At 43.6% G+C, this 15,136-nt stretch overlaps 1 protein-coding gene across 2 annotated transcripts in view; it reads left to right on the forward strand.

Annotated features, from left to right (window-relative positions):
* The window catches only part of TLN2 (talin 2), a 191,678-nt gene that overhangs the window by 62,662 nt on the left and 113,880 nt on the right, over positions 1–15,136 (forward strand). For both annotated transcript variants that reach the window (XM_044917829.1, XM_021693794.1), the window contains exons 20-25: positions 1,627–1,755; positions 2,939–3,052; positions 5,102–5,215; positions 7,659–7,793; positions 9,724–9,852; positions 12,495–12,597. In XM_044917829.1, coding sequence (XP_044773764.1) covers positions 1,627–1,755; positions 2,939–3,052; positions 5,102–5,215; positions 7,659–7,793; positions 9,724–9,852; positions 12,495–12,597 — 724 coding nt within the window. The remainder of the gene's footprint in view (positions 1–1,626; positions 1,756–2,938; positions 3,053–5,101; positions 5,216–7,658; positions 7,794–9,723; positions 9,853–12,494; positions 12,598–15,136) is intronic.

Genomic DNA, 15,136 nt, shown 5'->3' on the forward strand with positions numbered 1-15,136 from the left:
CCATACATTCTTTTAGTTAAAAGTTGTCACTTGGTCTTCACGACAGTATTTTAATTTGCAGAATTTTGTTGAAAGCTAAAGAGTCTATGATGGTTAGAGCTCCAAAAAACATATTTAATGTGCAGGAAAAAAATACATTTCATAATCAGTAACTAAGATTCCGGGCCAAGATTAGTACTGCATATCTAATGTACATTCATCATGAAAGAGATGTTGCTAAGGAAGGATCCAGATGCCCACTTCAGAGTCAAGTGCAGAAATGATGGTTTTCTGCTGCCCAGAATACCAAAGGAAGGCAAGTGTAGGAGTGGTTTAAATACCTGGTGACCAAGAAAATAAAATAAAATGATTTTCCTAAATTTGCAAAAGAATGCAAAAGTAGCCCAGACAACCTTTCACACATGAAATACAAAAGCAGAATTTGTTTAGTTGCTAGAAATACAAAATCAAGACTACTTAAAGTGTTTACAGTTTGAAAGAATGGAAGATTTCCTTCAAAAGCATTGCCAAAACACTTTCATCACAGATGTTGAAACTGTTCCAGCCAGGATGACTTCCTATAACTTTTATAAATAGTTCAAAGAAATAGGTTCTTGTAAATGGTCAATTTGGCAAGTTGGCCGTTTGGAAAATGGAGACATTGGAAAATCGATTTTCGATAATCGGCGTGTGTGTTTCTGCTTTTGTCTCTGCCTTGGGAGTAAATATTATCACCCTGAAGTGTTCATGAAAAGAAACTCATTCATCTGTACACATTAAGAACTGGTCTCAGAACATCCAGACTCGGTGAGAAAATTCTCAATCGCCGCTTCTGTTGCAGGTGGGAGTTGAAGGCTGGATGTGCTTTAAGTCTTTGTTAATTATTGTGCAGTAAAATTATATCACATTACCATTAGCCTTTTCCCTACTTCAGAATTCCACCCATCTCAATAAAACCCATTTGCATACCTAAGACACTTGAACCTACAGCAACAGTGTGGCCATGGGCCGTGCATGGCCCTTTTTCTTTCCCTGCCCAAGGGAAGGGGCATGGGATAGCTCTCATTATTTCAGTGCAGTGGAGTCCCAGCTCTGCTTTGCTATACTCTCCAACTCAGGTTTTCCAGGAATGCAGTTTCTAGGCATGGTCTTTCTTAAACAACATTTCCTTATTTTGGGTGGTGTTCCCAGCCCCTGTTTATCCTATGTTCTTAGCCCATCCACATTAACTAGTGCTGCAAGACAGGAGAATCTTTCAGCAGTGACGTGTGTCTGTCACTCCAATTAAAATCAAATTCTCCCTGAGAGATCTGGGGTGGGGGGAGGGAGATTTGTCTTAACATCTTTGAAACCATGGATATCTGACCACAAGTTAATTTACATGGATGACCAAGGCTAGGATCGCAAGGGTTTAATTATTACCAGTGGATTTCTCTTGTTTACGGCTGCAGCTTTGAAACATCCCCTGGTAGATTTTTTGTTGTTATGAGACGAAACATATTTATTGTAAAGATACTGCTTGAAGCATTTGCTCTGTCTTCCAGATATTTTGTATTACCAGGAGAAAGTAAAACTGAAGGCATGAGTTCAGCATCTGTGGCATGCTGCCCCATGGACCTCTCAAAATCTCTCTTTTCTCCTTCTCAGGGGGCTGCAGCCAATCCTGAGAATGAAGACCAGCAGCAGAGACTGAGAGAAGCTGCGGAAGGCCTCCGGGTGGCAACAAACGCCGCCGCCCAGAACGCCATCAAGAAAAAAATTGTCAACCGATTGGAGGTGGGTAAAGAGGCTGGTTTCCTAGGATGTCTGTTTTAGATTGCAAAGAGTTTATCTCAAAGAGTGACCAAATGAATAAGGCAATGCCCATATAAAGGAAGCTAAATCAAGATTAACGATATGGTCGAATGGTTAAGGTACTCATAAACAATTTGAAATGTTGCTTTAGGTACGTTGTACCTTCAGGTTCAGTGGCACGTTGACACTTTGAAAAATAGCTTCAGCTCATGGTTTCAGTAAGCAAAGTCTTTTCTGATTTTAGCGTTCTTGAATAGAATTCCATTTTTTTTTTTTAGGAGGAAATAGGGATTTTTGTTTTTTCCCCTGGCATTAAGGGATGCCCATGTTCAGAAAGGACCTTTAGCTGAAAATATATAAATTTTGTCAGAGGCAGTGACTCTTTCAGGACTCCCAACAGAAAACGCAAACTTAGAAAGACTGGAGAATGGGGATCAGGCCTTGGTGGAGGGGTATGGGATGGAGTAATAAGAAAATATTTTTGTCATTTTTCAGAACATGTGTTTATTCTCGGGGGAAGAAAAGGAAATAGCAGTAGGCACAAACTCTGTAAGAAAATAAATTTCTCTCACGAAGGTACACAGGAGACTCTTACACTAAAATTTGGGAGGTTGGAGGCCGAGAACCTGCCTGTCTGATGAATCCCTCCATGTAGTCTGCTGGATTCTGGAACAAAACTGGCCTCCTTGTTCTTGGAAGGATGTGAGAGACACAATTAAGTTCTCTGGTGGGGAAGCCTGGGCCTTTCTGAAGCAAGGCTTCCCGTGGGTGGCAAGAGGAGAGCCATGGGCACACCAGCGTTTGTGCCGCTTGTGGGGGGAGAAAAAACCAATTCCCCTAAAACATTTAGACTTGATGCCACTTATCAGTGCCATCCTGGTCTTGGAATTGATTGTCCCTTATCTTTTTTGAGAGAGACAAATGAACACTGGAACCTGAGCTTCCAAGCGTGCCTGTCTTTCTCGCTCCTCCCAGGGACTGCAAACCCCGCGGAGATAACGGGCCTTGTTAGACGAGGCTCCTCAGTGGCCTTCAGAAGGCAGGGCCTGGGCCTGGGGCGCCCTTTTGTACACGTGCGGCTCTTCCGTGGGAGGGGCGCATGTCAGTGTGCGTGTGTGAGGGCGCACTCGAAGCCTGCCTCACCTCCTGTCGCTCTCCTCTTCAGGTGGCAGCCAAGCAGGCTGCAGCCGCCGCCACGCAGACCATCGCCGCCTCCCAGAACGCGGCCGTGTCCAACAAGAACCCCGCCGCCCAGCAGCAGCTGGTCCAGAGCTGCAAGGTGAGCTTCCGGCCGCCCGAGAGCCAGGGCTGCCGTAGATGACGCGGATAGCCTTAGAGGGCCAGGCGCCGCCGTAATTCGGTTACGACCGATCACCCGGGCCCCTAAGGCAGTTTGTTCAGGCTCCCCTGTTCCAGGTGTGTCCACACACACACACACGTCTGGTTTTTGTCTCATAAGTGGATGGCCTGTGTCTGAAGGGAGAGTATGGTGCTTTATCCTGCATTGTCTTTCCTTTGTCTACTTTCTCTTCAAGAGACCAAATCAAGGAGGATCAATAACAAGGCCATTTTCGAGCTCTGAAATAGTAACGAAGCATTGAATTTCCAGAGTGCCTTTCTCCCTCTGAGAGGTGGGCCTTGGCCTTCAGTGTGTGCTGGTGGTAGGAGGGTTGATTCCCTGCTCCGCACGGGTTGCAGGTTTATTTCATCCTGTCTGGCCTCAGTGACCGTGTGCTTTGGGGCTCTCTATTGTTGCCTGTTTGTTCTTTTGAGACCCGGGCCTTGATGGCATGTGTTGGAGCCAGCATGCTCCAAAGGGCTCAGTGAACACCTCTGTTGCTGCTTCTGAAGGCCCAGGGAGTTCACTCTCCCAGGACACCCCTGAATGGTGCCAGACACAACATATAATTGCGTCACCATTGCCCATGTGTTGGCAGCATGTCTGACTGGAGTCTCCCAAGGGTGTTTGCAGTGAGCAGTGGGGGCTGAGTGGAGAGCTGTATCTGTACCAAGGTTCTGAGAGTTGACTGCACTGTCCCGACTTTTCACACCTCCTCTGTGACACGGTTCACATGGAAGTGGTGTTACCACTTCTACCTCGGAGACGGCTTTATTTCTGAAGAGAAGCCCCCAGAGCCCTTCAGGTCCTGATTCTGGGTTCTCTGAGGCCAGCCCCCCACTGAGGAGCAGAAAAGTCTCAGCAATGCAGTAAGGCCCTGTCCTCAAGACTGGATGCAGACTGAAGGGGTTTTTCTGCAAGCCAGGCTCCTGTAGAGCGTGTGTGTTGTCTGCTAGAGCCTCAAGTCAGCCGGCAGCACAGGTGAGAAAACTCTTCTCAAAGAGCACTTGCTACTCGTGTCCAGGACAATCCTACAGGATGGACTACACCCCTCCCCCCTTTGCAGAGACTGAAGATACTCAGGGTCTGGGCGTCACTGTCAGGAGATGAGAGCTTTACTATATCAGGTTGCAGTGGAGAACAAAGTGGACCCGATTACTGGAGCAAGTCCTGAAGAGGATCTGAGGAAAATCTCATGGAAATATTTTTTTTTTTAACGCTTGCTGGAATGGGTTCCAAAAAAAGTAGGTCAGCAGGTTGGGATACAGTTGGGACCTTCATCAGCAATGGGGGCCACTGTGCTGTGACCGTTGAGGACCTGGCCAGTCAGGTGAGGAGTGGCCACAGACGGGAGAACACAGAAAAGGGAGAAGGCTGGTCTCCTACGGCACAGAAATACTGCTCCTCCCTCCTCCACCCTGGGCATTGGGATTTCCAGTTTGAGAAATGAGGAGGGCTGCTCCGAGGAGGAAGACCCGTAGTGACAGGAAGGTGACGGACAGAACGCTTACCTGCCAAGTGAGAAACCAAAGCACTGACATAGGCTGGAAGTTGAGTACTTCCCTTACTTTTTCCTCATCATTGGACTGTGAGACTTGAGTTTATCTACTGACGAATTGTATAGATTCTTTGTTTGCTTTGAAGCTCTAAACTGTAATTGGCCAGGCTGGTATTCGTTGCAAGTGGGCCAATGCAGAAAACAGACCTCTTTACGGAGACTCGTACTGTGCTGAAATGTACAGGGACCTTCAGGAGCACAGAGTAGAGCGTGTGTGGGAGACAGCTACCCAGAGGTACTGTGTTAGGATTCAGTGTTTTTAGGGACCCAGCTGGCTTACAAGTGCTGGGTAAATGCAAGGTTTGGGGCAAACATGGCCCCGGTGGGATAGCACATCCCAAAAACATCCATCCCTGGGGTCCTTTTCCCCCCTGTTTTCGTCCTTCACCATGCTGGCTGTGCTCTGTTTTAATTTTCCTTGCTTCCTATAGGCGGTGGCCGATCACATCCCTCAGCTGGTCCAGGGGGTGAGAGGGAGCCAAGCCCAAGCAGAAGACCTTAGCGCCCAGCTGGCTCTCATCATCTCCAGCCAGAACTTCCTCCAGGTAACAGAAGCAGTCACCTTGGTTGTGCCCAGAGCACCCCCCACCCGTGGGGTCAGGGATGCCCTTTATCCTTAAGGAGAAGAATTACCCAGTTCCACAGCCACAGCCAAGTCTTTGCAGTAAGCAGACCTTTGAAGGCCTTCCCATTTTATTTCCACTTTCAGGAGAGGTGGATTTAGTTTGGCAGAGCAAAATGCTAATATGTAGGGAAATTGTCCTGGGAGATGGCCCATAATCCATTTTTCTTGGAAATCTCATCTTTATTTCTCCTCTGTGAGGGAAAGCATGTGATAAGTTGCAAGTTTTGTCGAACAGCCTGGTACTAGGTAGTGCTCTAGGTTTGCCAGTTTCCAGAGAGTCTAATGTTGTTATTCACAGACTGGGGAAAAAGAAGTGCTAAGTGCATCTTCTCCAAAGGTGTGATCTTTTTTTGTGGCAGTTGTACAATTAGTAAGTGGTGTCCATCTTTGCCAGCTAAGGGGTAGATTCATTTTAAGGAAAATAAAATGAGACCGTTAAGTGGTGGGAAAACTCCCTTTTTACATACTTCTTGTATTCGAATCCCTCTGCACTTCCTGTATCTCCTGAACAGTTCATGAGATCAAGTGAGCAGACTCTTCCTTGTCCTTTTCTAGTTGAACCTGTGGTTACCGGACTCACTGATATGTCTGTTGGGCTCTTTTTCCAAGCGCTGTAACTCCAGCGTGAACCGAAGGCAGACGCTTTAACCGACTGAGCCACCCAGGCATCCCTGTATACATTTTTTTTAAATTGGGATTTATTGTGTGTAGACTCTGTTTTTCATGTGAACATTTGTATTATGAGCATTTCTGATTTTGAATAATCTATCGTTTGACCACAGCTATGCTCTGTTTGGGTATTCCCTCGCCACCAGACGGACAGGTCGTTTTCAATTACTTGCTGTCATGAACAACCTGTGATAGGATAAAATTCTTCATGTATGCTCAAAAATTTGTATTCCTCTTGAATTATTAGGATATGGTCCTAGAAATAGGATTGCAAGTGGCTTATTTTTATCTTGGGGACATTGTTGTGGCTTGGACAGGTGTTTCTCTTTTCATGTGGTTGGTTCGAGGGCCTGGAGCTGGTTGTGTTATCCCCGCTGCGGGCAGGCTTCTAGGGTATTATGATAGAGCCATGTAGACATGTTTCAGGGTCCGCTCTGTCCCCACTCTTATTCTTCCCTTTTCTATCATTCTTTTAATGTTGGCAATCATAGACACATCAGATGGTTTCAAGAATAAGGCAGAGTTAGAAATAAGTAGAAATGGAATTGACAGACCAAAGAGTTGGTAACGTTTTAAACTTCATTCATATGTGTTGTAAAATGGCCCTTCTGGAAGGCTGAATGAATCTAAATTTACATGTAGCAATGCATGGAGCACATTTTCTTATACATCTTTTCCAAGTTGGGGAGTCAAACATTTAAAAGTAGGTTGTTGACAGTTTCTCAGTGAGGTTCTTATTGTTTGATTTTGCGTTTCCTTGATTGTCACAATGTTCAGTGTGTTTCGTGTTTCAGTTTTTATTAAGCGAGGTTACCTACTCACATTTCAGGCTGGTTTTTTTTTTTAATGAATTCTCATGTGTTATTTATTAAAAATATTAACTTCTGTCATTAATGTTTATTTTCTGACACTTAAATTGTTTCAACTTTACTAAGAGCAGTTTTATAACATCTATAGTAAAACCCCTAAAAGTGTATATTTTTTGGTCCAGACATTGTACTTTTAAAGTTTTATATGAAGAAAATTATGAACGTGTGAAAAATTTTAGCTACAAAGTTATTTACCGTACTATTATTACACTGGAAAAAAATGGAAACATGCCCAACAACACAGGATTGAGAAATATTAACAGATGCATACAATGGAATACTATACAGCTATTAAAAACATAGAATATGTGAAACAGGGAGTTTGAAAAATAGAATAAATAGTATGATCTTATTTTTGGAAATATAGATGCATGCACACAGGCATCCATGCATGGTGAGATTATCTTGGGTAGTGAGATGTGATGTGACAGGTCATCTTCTTTCATTTTGTCTGCCCACATTTTTTAAAGCAGTCTCCTGGATGTATTTGAGACACGGATTCAAGAGCTATTCTAAGGAACACAAATGTATTTAATAAACTCTCTTTGAAATCTGTTTTAAATGAGAATTTCAAGTCATCATAGTAATATTGCCCCTCTCGATGACACATACCTTTTTTTTCCTTTTTCTTAACATTTCTAGAGCCTACTGCCCTAGAGTATCTGATCTGGGGTGGCGATTTTCAGGGGTAGTCTAGATGGTTTTGATATTCCTTGTTTTAGGACTAAGTAAGTTCTGGCTGGCTTGCAGCATTGCTGTCTGGGTATCTACTGTCTGCCTTGTGCTGCTCAGGAGCCCTCTCGCTCTCTGCTCCTCTCTTTACAGCCTGGAAGCAAGATGGTGTCCTCTGCCAAAGCCGCAGTGCCCACCGTGAGTGACCAGGCTGCAGCTATGCAGCTGAGCCAATGTGCCAAGAACCTTGCCACCAGCTTGGCGGAGCTGCGTACTGCCTCGCAGAAGGCAAGTGGATCCTTGTCACAGCACTTAGCCCACTGGGAATGGAGCTTCAGATGCCTTGCTGCTGGCCGTGACTGGGGGATTAGCCAGGACCGGAACACTGCTGGGCATATTTCTGGGCAAAACTGTCTGTTCCATTTGCTTGGTCTTTAAAAGACGCCCATGTAGATTAGCTTTTACCATTTTTAGCCACTATCTCCTAGACTTAGTTTATCACCTTCCAGTTACACATGACTTTTGTTAAACTATTTTAGGTTACATGCTTCCCCCTCCCATACCCCTGGACAAGCAATGGCCCATTTTTCACAATCTTAGGGGAGACAGGTAGTCATCAGTTTCTTGGTGCCCGGTAAATTGTAGGCCAAAATAAGTGATCGTATCTTCCAGGTATTATTTTGTGGATTTAATAAATTATCTAGGCAGCAAATTTATTGGGGGGAGGGGCCGTTTATATTATCTTTTTTGCCCTGAAAGCTTTTCCCATTTTACATGGGAGCATTCACCTTAACAGCGTCCTCAATAGAACGGAATTAAGGATTAATGAGTTTCTGTCTCTAGCACTTATTAATTACCAACGGACCTCATTACTGTACTGTTTGATATGTTATTAGCATGAAGTTCTGGCATGAATTCATTTTTCCTCGTTGTAGCAAGCCCCTTATCGAAACAGGAGGCCTCATACGTGAGCAAGGGAAGAAGGTTAGAAGCTGATTTGAATTATTAATATGAACAGTGCACTATATCACCAAAGAAAAATATCCACAGCTTTAGGATAATATTCAATTTAAAAAAAATACCTTGAGCTGTGTTTCTCAACGAGAGGTCCAAGGACCACCTGCACTGGAATCACGGGGGAGCATTCAGAATGCAGGTTCCTGGGCCTCACCCCTGAGCAACTGAATAAGAGTCCCTGGTCATAGAGCCTGAACATCTGCATTTTACAAGTGTCATCAATGAACCTTAGAGACATACACACCTCAACAGCTCTGGAGCTATGAGCCTCAAAGTGGGACTCAAGCAAGACTGTCCACTGGGTGTAAGAAGATCCTGAGAGCTTTAAAATATATTGTTTTATATAGTGGAAGGGTTAAGAGTGTAGGCTCTGCAGTCAGACTACCTGCATTCAAATTCTGGCCTTGCCATGGACTAATTTTTTGTGACCTCAGCAAGTTAATTAACCTCTCTGTGCCTCAGTTTCTTCACTGTGTACTACTAGCACATAGCAGTCAATCAGTTAGTATTTACTGCTGCTGTTGTCACTGTTACCTTAAAAAAAAGGAAAGAAGTTAAGATGTACCAGTATTTAACATACTGATGAAAAATTTTACACGTATACTTTATTAACATGTGTATGGGGGGATGTGATCAAAGCATTTGGAGACCAGTATCTTAAATGATCAAGAGAATGAAGTAGTTTTCTTAAAACAATGGCTAAAGGAAAAAAAAACTTTTGTAATTTTTAGTATGAAACGGTAATGGTTTATAGTCTAGAAATTTGTAGAGAATCAATAAGGTTGATAAAGACTTGTGCCCATAGTCCTAAGTCCATTCGTTCATTCCTTCTTCAGCCACCCACAGCGTGCTTCTCAGGCCTCTGTGTGCACACATACTGTACTAGGGGCTCTCTCTCTAGAACCCAGACACAGCAAAGAAGGATCCTCTTAGTCTGAGCGACAGATGCATTTCTGATAAAAATAGCTTCAAGGAGATTTTAAGTATATCTACGTATGAGACAAGCATAATTGATTATTTAGGGAAGTTAAGACTGACCAAGGTTGATTTTGCTCTATCAGGAAATGCATACTCCACTGGCTTCCTGTTGCCAGGGTTGGAGAATCACTGGGTACATGCAGAAAGCTATTTTGTACATTGCAAAGTACTGGGGACACTTTGCCAGGACAGTCTGTACACGTATTCCCAACTCTGTTGCCAGGCCCACGAAGCCTGTGGCCCTATGGAAATCGATTCAGCTCTGAGCACCGTGCAGACACTCAAGAATGAACTGCAGGATGCCAAGATGGCGGCTGTGGAGAGTCAGCTGAAACCACTTCCAGGGGAGACGGTAAGGGATGTTAGAGCCTGCTGCGGGGTGGGACTCCACCTCGTGTAATGATCACGTGAGGCATTTTTAGAAGCTGGAGTTGGTGTGCCTGAATCACATATATTTTGAAGGCAAAGCCCTAGAATAGCCCCATTTTTAAGAACTGCGTTGAGATAAGGATGGCCTTGAAGGGGCATCTGGTCATGGTCCTGTGTCTTGCTTTCCTGGGGCTTCGCTAGGGATGAACAAGTGTCTGTCACTCTTTTTCATAAACAAGACACATCCTAGTGTTTGAGGCCAGTGTTCTGATCCCACAGCCTTTTTCTTTAAAGAACGTCCAGTGCAGCTGGAGGAGCTAGGTTTAAAAGTAGGAGTTCTAGCTTCTAGCTCTAGCTTGTATCCTCAGCTAGCTGTAGACAGTCTTGCATCTCCTCTGTGTCTCAGATATTTTATCTGTGAAAGGAATAGCAATGAGGTTATAAAGGTGGACACAAAAAATATTTTCAACAGACATGGTTTGAAAAAATATTGACGTAGTGCAAGACTAGGATGGACGACATCCTTTGGACGACAGCAAAGCACTTTAATCCAGTACAAACACAAGAGCCGGGGGAATGGTGGTAACAGAGCTCTAATTTGATCATGTTATGGTGCCTCCTGATGCTTATGTCAGGGTTTTCTTTTTTTTTTTTTTAATATTTATTTGTTAGAGAGAGACAGCGAGAGAGGGAACACAAGCAGGGGGAGTGGGAGAGGGAGAAGCAGGCTTCCTGCTGAGCAGGGAACCTGATGCGGGGCTCGATCCCAGGACTCTGGCATCATGACCTGAGCTGAAGGCAGACGCCTAGCGACTGAGCCACCCAGGCGCCCCTATGTCAGGGTTTTCTTGGCTAAAATTCTACCAGTTCTTCTCATTTGTGTGTAGCTCCTTTTCCACATTCTTAAACATTGCTAATAAATACCACCATTTGGTAAGGTTTTTGTAAGCACTGTATGTGCACAAAATCAATCTAGTTTATCCTGATGGTAACCTTGGTGAGCGAGTTTTGTGAATCCCATTTTACAGCTGAGGAAACAGAGGTGCAGAGGTAGGTTGTCACTATTCTGTCCAGTGTCTACCAGCTGATAGTGGAAGCAGAGTTTGAATCCAGACCTACAGGACTCCAAAACCCATGCTCTTGATCCCTCACCTTGAGAGCTTCTACTCTTTTTTTTTTTTTAATGTTTTATTTATTTATTCATGAAAGTCAGAGAGAGAGAGAGAGAGGCAGAGGCAGAGGGAGAAGCAGGCTCCCTGCCCAGCAGGGAGCCTGATGCGGGACTCGATCCCAGAACCCTGGGATCATGACCTGAGCCGAAGGCAGACGCTTAACCATCTGAGCCACCCAGGCACCCCGAGAGCTTCTACTCTCAACTACTGCTGCTCTTTGGATGACCTGCAAACTTGTGGAATATACAGGGACTTCCAGAGCAGCTAACTTACCATGGTGCAATGGTAGATAGGAAGCCCTCAGAAAATACTTGTTAAATCATGCTACTGCTAATTGTAAAGGCGAGGAAACTCAGGCTCAGAAAAGTTACGTCACCTAACTAAGGTCACCCAGCTAATGATCAAGTCAGGACTGGCCACAGGGCCAGCAGCTTTGTAATGTAGTCCACGTGTCCCTTTGCAAACTCCTGCACTCCAGGGAGCCCAAGAGAGATTGACATGACATGAATTCTGCCTTTACAGAAACCTGCTGGTCGGTTAGAATGTAAGAAACCCCGTGTAATTTTTAAGGAAATTGTTTGCCCCAGAAGAATGTGTGTGCTGTGTTAGAACATATTGTTGGCTAGAACATATTGTTGGCTCTGGGTTCTTTTATGTTTGAAGGCACTGCCTATCTTGGGAAGCCATGTTTTAGAGTTAAGAAATGCACACATTCTCTGACGCCTGTCTGTGCTCTCACGGTATGCCTCGAGGTTCTGTTCCAAAATGTTGTCCTCATCTAGTAATCAAATAATCATCCATACTCTGAGCCGTCAGTAACTTTGTTCTCTGAATTATTTGTTCAGTTTACAAAGCAAGATGACGTGCTGTTCATGGGAAGCAAGCACTTTGCCCATTTTCATAATCTCATTTACCATGGCAAACCTCTCCTATTGCATTTCCTTCTGGTTAGAACTCCTTGAAGTATAAAGATCGAAATGAACAATGTTAATGGCCCCACATGCTAGGAAGGCCGGACCGCTGGATGTCTGCCCACTTCCTGCCAAGGCATAATTCATTCTCGCTAAGGATTTGTTGCAGACTTTCTAAATTAGCTTCGAAAGGCATGATGCTAATAGCTACCATTTGTTGAGTACCTACATTGATTCTGAGAACTTTCTAAGCTAAGTATTAGGATCTCTCCAGGAAACCAAGGCATGGAGAGGTTCAGTAACCTGCCCAGTCTCTGAGAGCTAGCATGTGGGGGGAAAGAAGCAGAGGACAGGGGCCTGAACCCAGATTTTTTTATTCTGAAGCATGGGCTCTTTCCCTTCTATCACCCTACTTTTTGCACCACTGGTATTAGGTGGGAAAGAGCTAAGGACCACTATTTGATGCTCATTGTTTGTATGCTAAGACTATAGTGTATGTTGCTTTTCTTCTAAGCTGTCTTCCCCCTTGGATATTCTTATAGCTGGAAAAATGCGCTCAAGACCTAGGAAGTACATCCAAGGCAGTGGGCTCATCCATGGCACAGCTCCTAACCTGTGCTGCTCAAGGCAATGAGCACTACACAGGTGAGACTCATACCCTTCGTGATGCCCTGTGGCCAGGTGCAGACCACTGGGGGCGGGGGTCATTCCTATCTCCACGTTCTGTTGTCAGCCAATGTCATTAGCCATTCTGCTGAGCATGTAGCAGTATCATATTATGGTTCTAATTTGTATTTCCCTAATGAGCAATGCAACTGAGGGTTTTTCCATATATTGGCCATTTGGACATCTCGTGAAGTGCCTGCTCATGCCTCAGCTGGGGTTCATTGATTTGACCATGAACCTAACTTTGTTTTTCAACAGGAGTTTACAGATTTTTCAAACTCTTTCCCTGTGCTTGTTACTGGGCTTGATACTAAGCATACAAAGATGAATAAAATATGAAGACCCCAAATTATTATGGATCACCCCTTCTAGACTATAAGAAACCGTAATTAGAGACTTTTAGGACTATCTCTGTATGACTGTTGGAATCTCACTAAATTAAAGGGATAAAAATAAAAAGGTCAAGGAGGAAAAGATGACAACAAATAAGATGCCAGTGAAATTTGCGAAGATAGAAGGAGACAGATGACCGGAAGCTGACAGAGCCAGTGAGAACAAAAACTGAAGTTCTCCAGGGACAGGGCAGCAGGCAAGAGACAAGCTGACTTGTGCTGCAAAACCCTGAGGGGGTTTGAGTATTGGAGACACAAGGTACCCGTAAGGGCAGGAGACACCTTTGAACAGGGCTATATAGAAACAGATTGTGTGATTATCAACTCTAGGAAAAACACCAGGTTATATAAGGAAATGTCTTCCTAATAGGAAGCAGACATAATAGGAAGACCCTAGCTACCTAAAATGGAAACATGGAGAAGTTTCATTGTAAGCCCATTACTCGGAAGTAGGAAATGTGTCTGAAGAAAGTTCAAAGAGCTGAGTGGCTCCAGGAAGGGAATGGGATGGGGAGGGGTGGTTATAGATTGTTGCTTTTGTTACACAGTAGTGCTGCTTGACTTCTTTAGAAAAATGTATACGTTGTTACTGAAGTGTAATAAACATCCAGAAGAGAGCTGTTAAGTCCTAAATGTGTGCCTTTGAGAGTTATTATAAATTGTAGCCAAAAACCACCACCAAGATCAAGCGGTGGAACATTTTCCACACCCACCACGTGCCTTGTGCTTCCTGCCAGTCATTGTATTTCCTCCTCCCCAGAGGTAAACACCCGTGACTTGTAACCTTGTAACGCACAAGTTGGTTTGCCTATTTTTAACTATGAATGGAATCGTGCAAGGTGTGTCCATGTGTTTTCACCGCTTCTTCTGGCATTATGGTGTGAGATGCACGTGATTTCGGAAGCAGTTCTTTCCTTTCTGTTGCTTCCTGTAATATTTCATTATGTGAATATACCTGTTGGTGACTCTTTATACCATTGATAGGTAAAGGTATGAATAGTTCTCGTACAGGCTGCTTAGTGAACAGAAATAAGCATTTTCTAAATAGATACCTAGAAATGGAGCTGCTGCGTCCCAGGCTGTGCTCCACTTGTTCATGTTCCTGTCTCCACGTTCTTTTGTCAGCCAACATCATTAGCCATTCTGCTGAGCGTGTAGCAGTATCATATTATGGTTCTAATTTGTATTTCCCTGATGAGCAATGCAACTGAGGGTTTTTCCATATACTGGTCATTTGGACATCTTGTGAAGTGCCTGCTCATGCCCTTTGCTCTTTTTTTTTTTATCTTTGTCTTAGTTGTAGGAATTCTTTTTCACTTATACGTATTTCCTTTATCTTGGGGCTTACCTTTCACTCTCAAAGCTGTTTCTTGATGAACAGATTTTTTAGAATTTTAATATAGTTCAATTTACAGTGCTTTTTTTCCTTTACGGTTACTAACTTTCTTGTCCTTTTTAAAAAATTTGCCTCTCCAAAATCAAGATATTCTCTTCTATTATGGTCTAGAAGCTTTGTATTTAGAACTGTGATCCATCTTCAATTGAGTTTTGTATATGAGCAAAGAGGGTCCTTACTGTTTTTTTCTCTAGGATATCTATTTGACCCAGCGCCACTCACTGAAGCAATCATCATTTCCCCAGTGGTCTTCGGTGCCACTTAGTCCTTAAGTGAAAGCTATATGCAAATCAGCTTCTGATCTTCTACTTCTTTTCCAGTGACTTGATTGCCTGTCCCTACCTTAGTAGCACACTTCCCTAATTACTGAGTTTTATACTAAGTATTAATATCTACTTATATAAGTCCTCTGACTTCATTATTTCTCAGGTAGTGCTGACTATTCTTAGTCCTTTGCATTTCCACATAAATTCTACAATCAGCCTGTCCGTTTCTACCCCCCAAAAAAACCTGTTCATTTTTTCTTTTCTTAATTGGAGTTATACTGAATCAATTTGGGGATAAGTGACATTTTCACATTCTTGAGTCTCCTAATTTGCAAATAGGGCCTGTCCCTCCACTTACTTAAATTTTCCTTTTAATACTGTTTTATAGTTTTGTGCCTATAGTTTCGTGCATTTGTTTTCATTGTAATGTGCTTGATATATTTTATCCCATTTTCAACTTTTCT

This window comes from Neomonachus schauinslandi, chromosome 9, assembly GCF_002201575.2.
Source record: "Neomonachus schauinslandi chromosome 9, ASM220157v2, whole genome shotgun sequence".
Classification (NCBI taxonomy): Eukaryota; Metazoa; Chordata; class Mammalia; order Carnivora; family Phocidae; genus Neomonachus; species Neomonachus schauinslandi.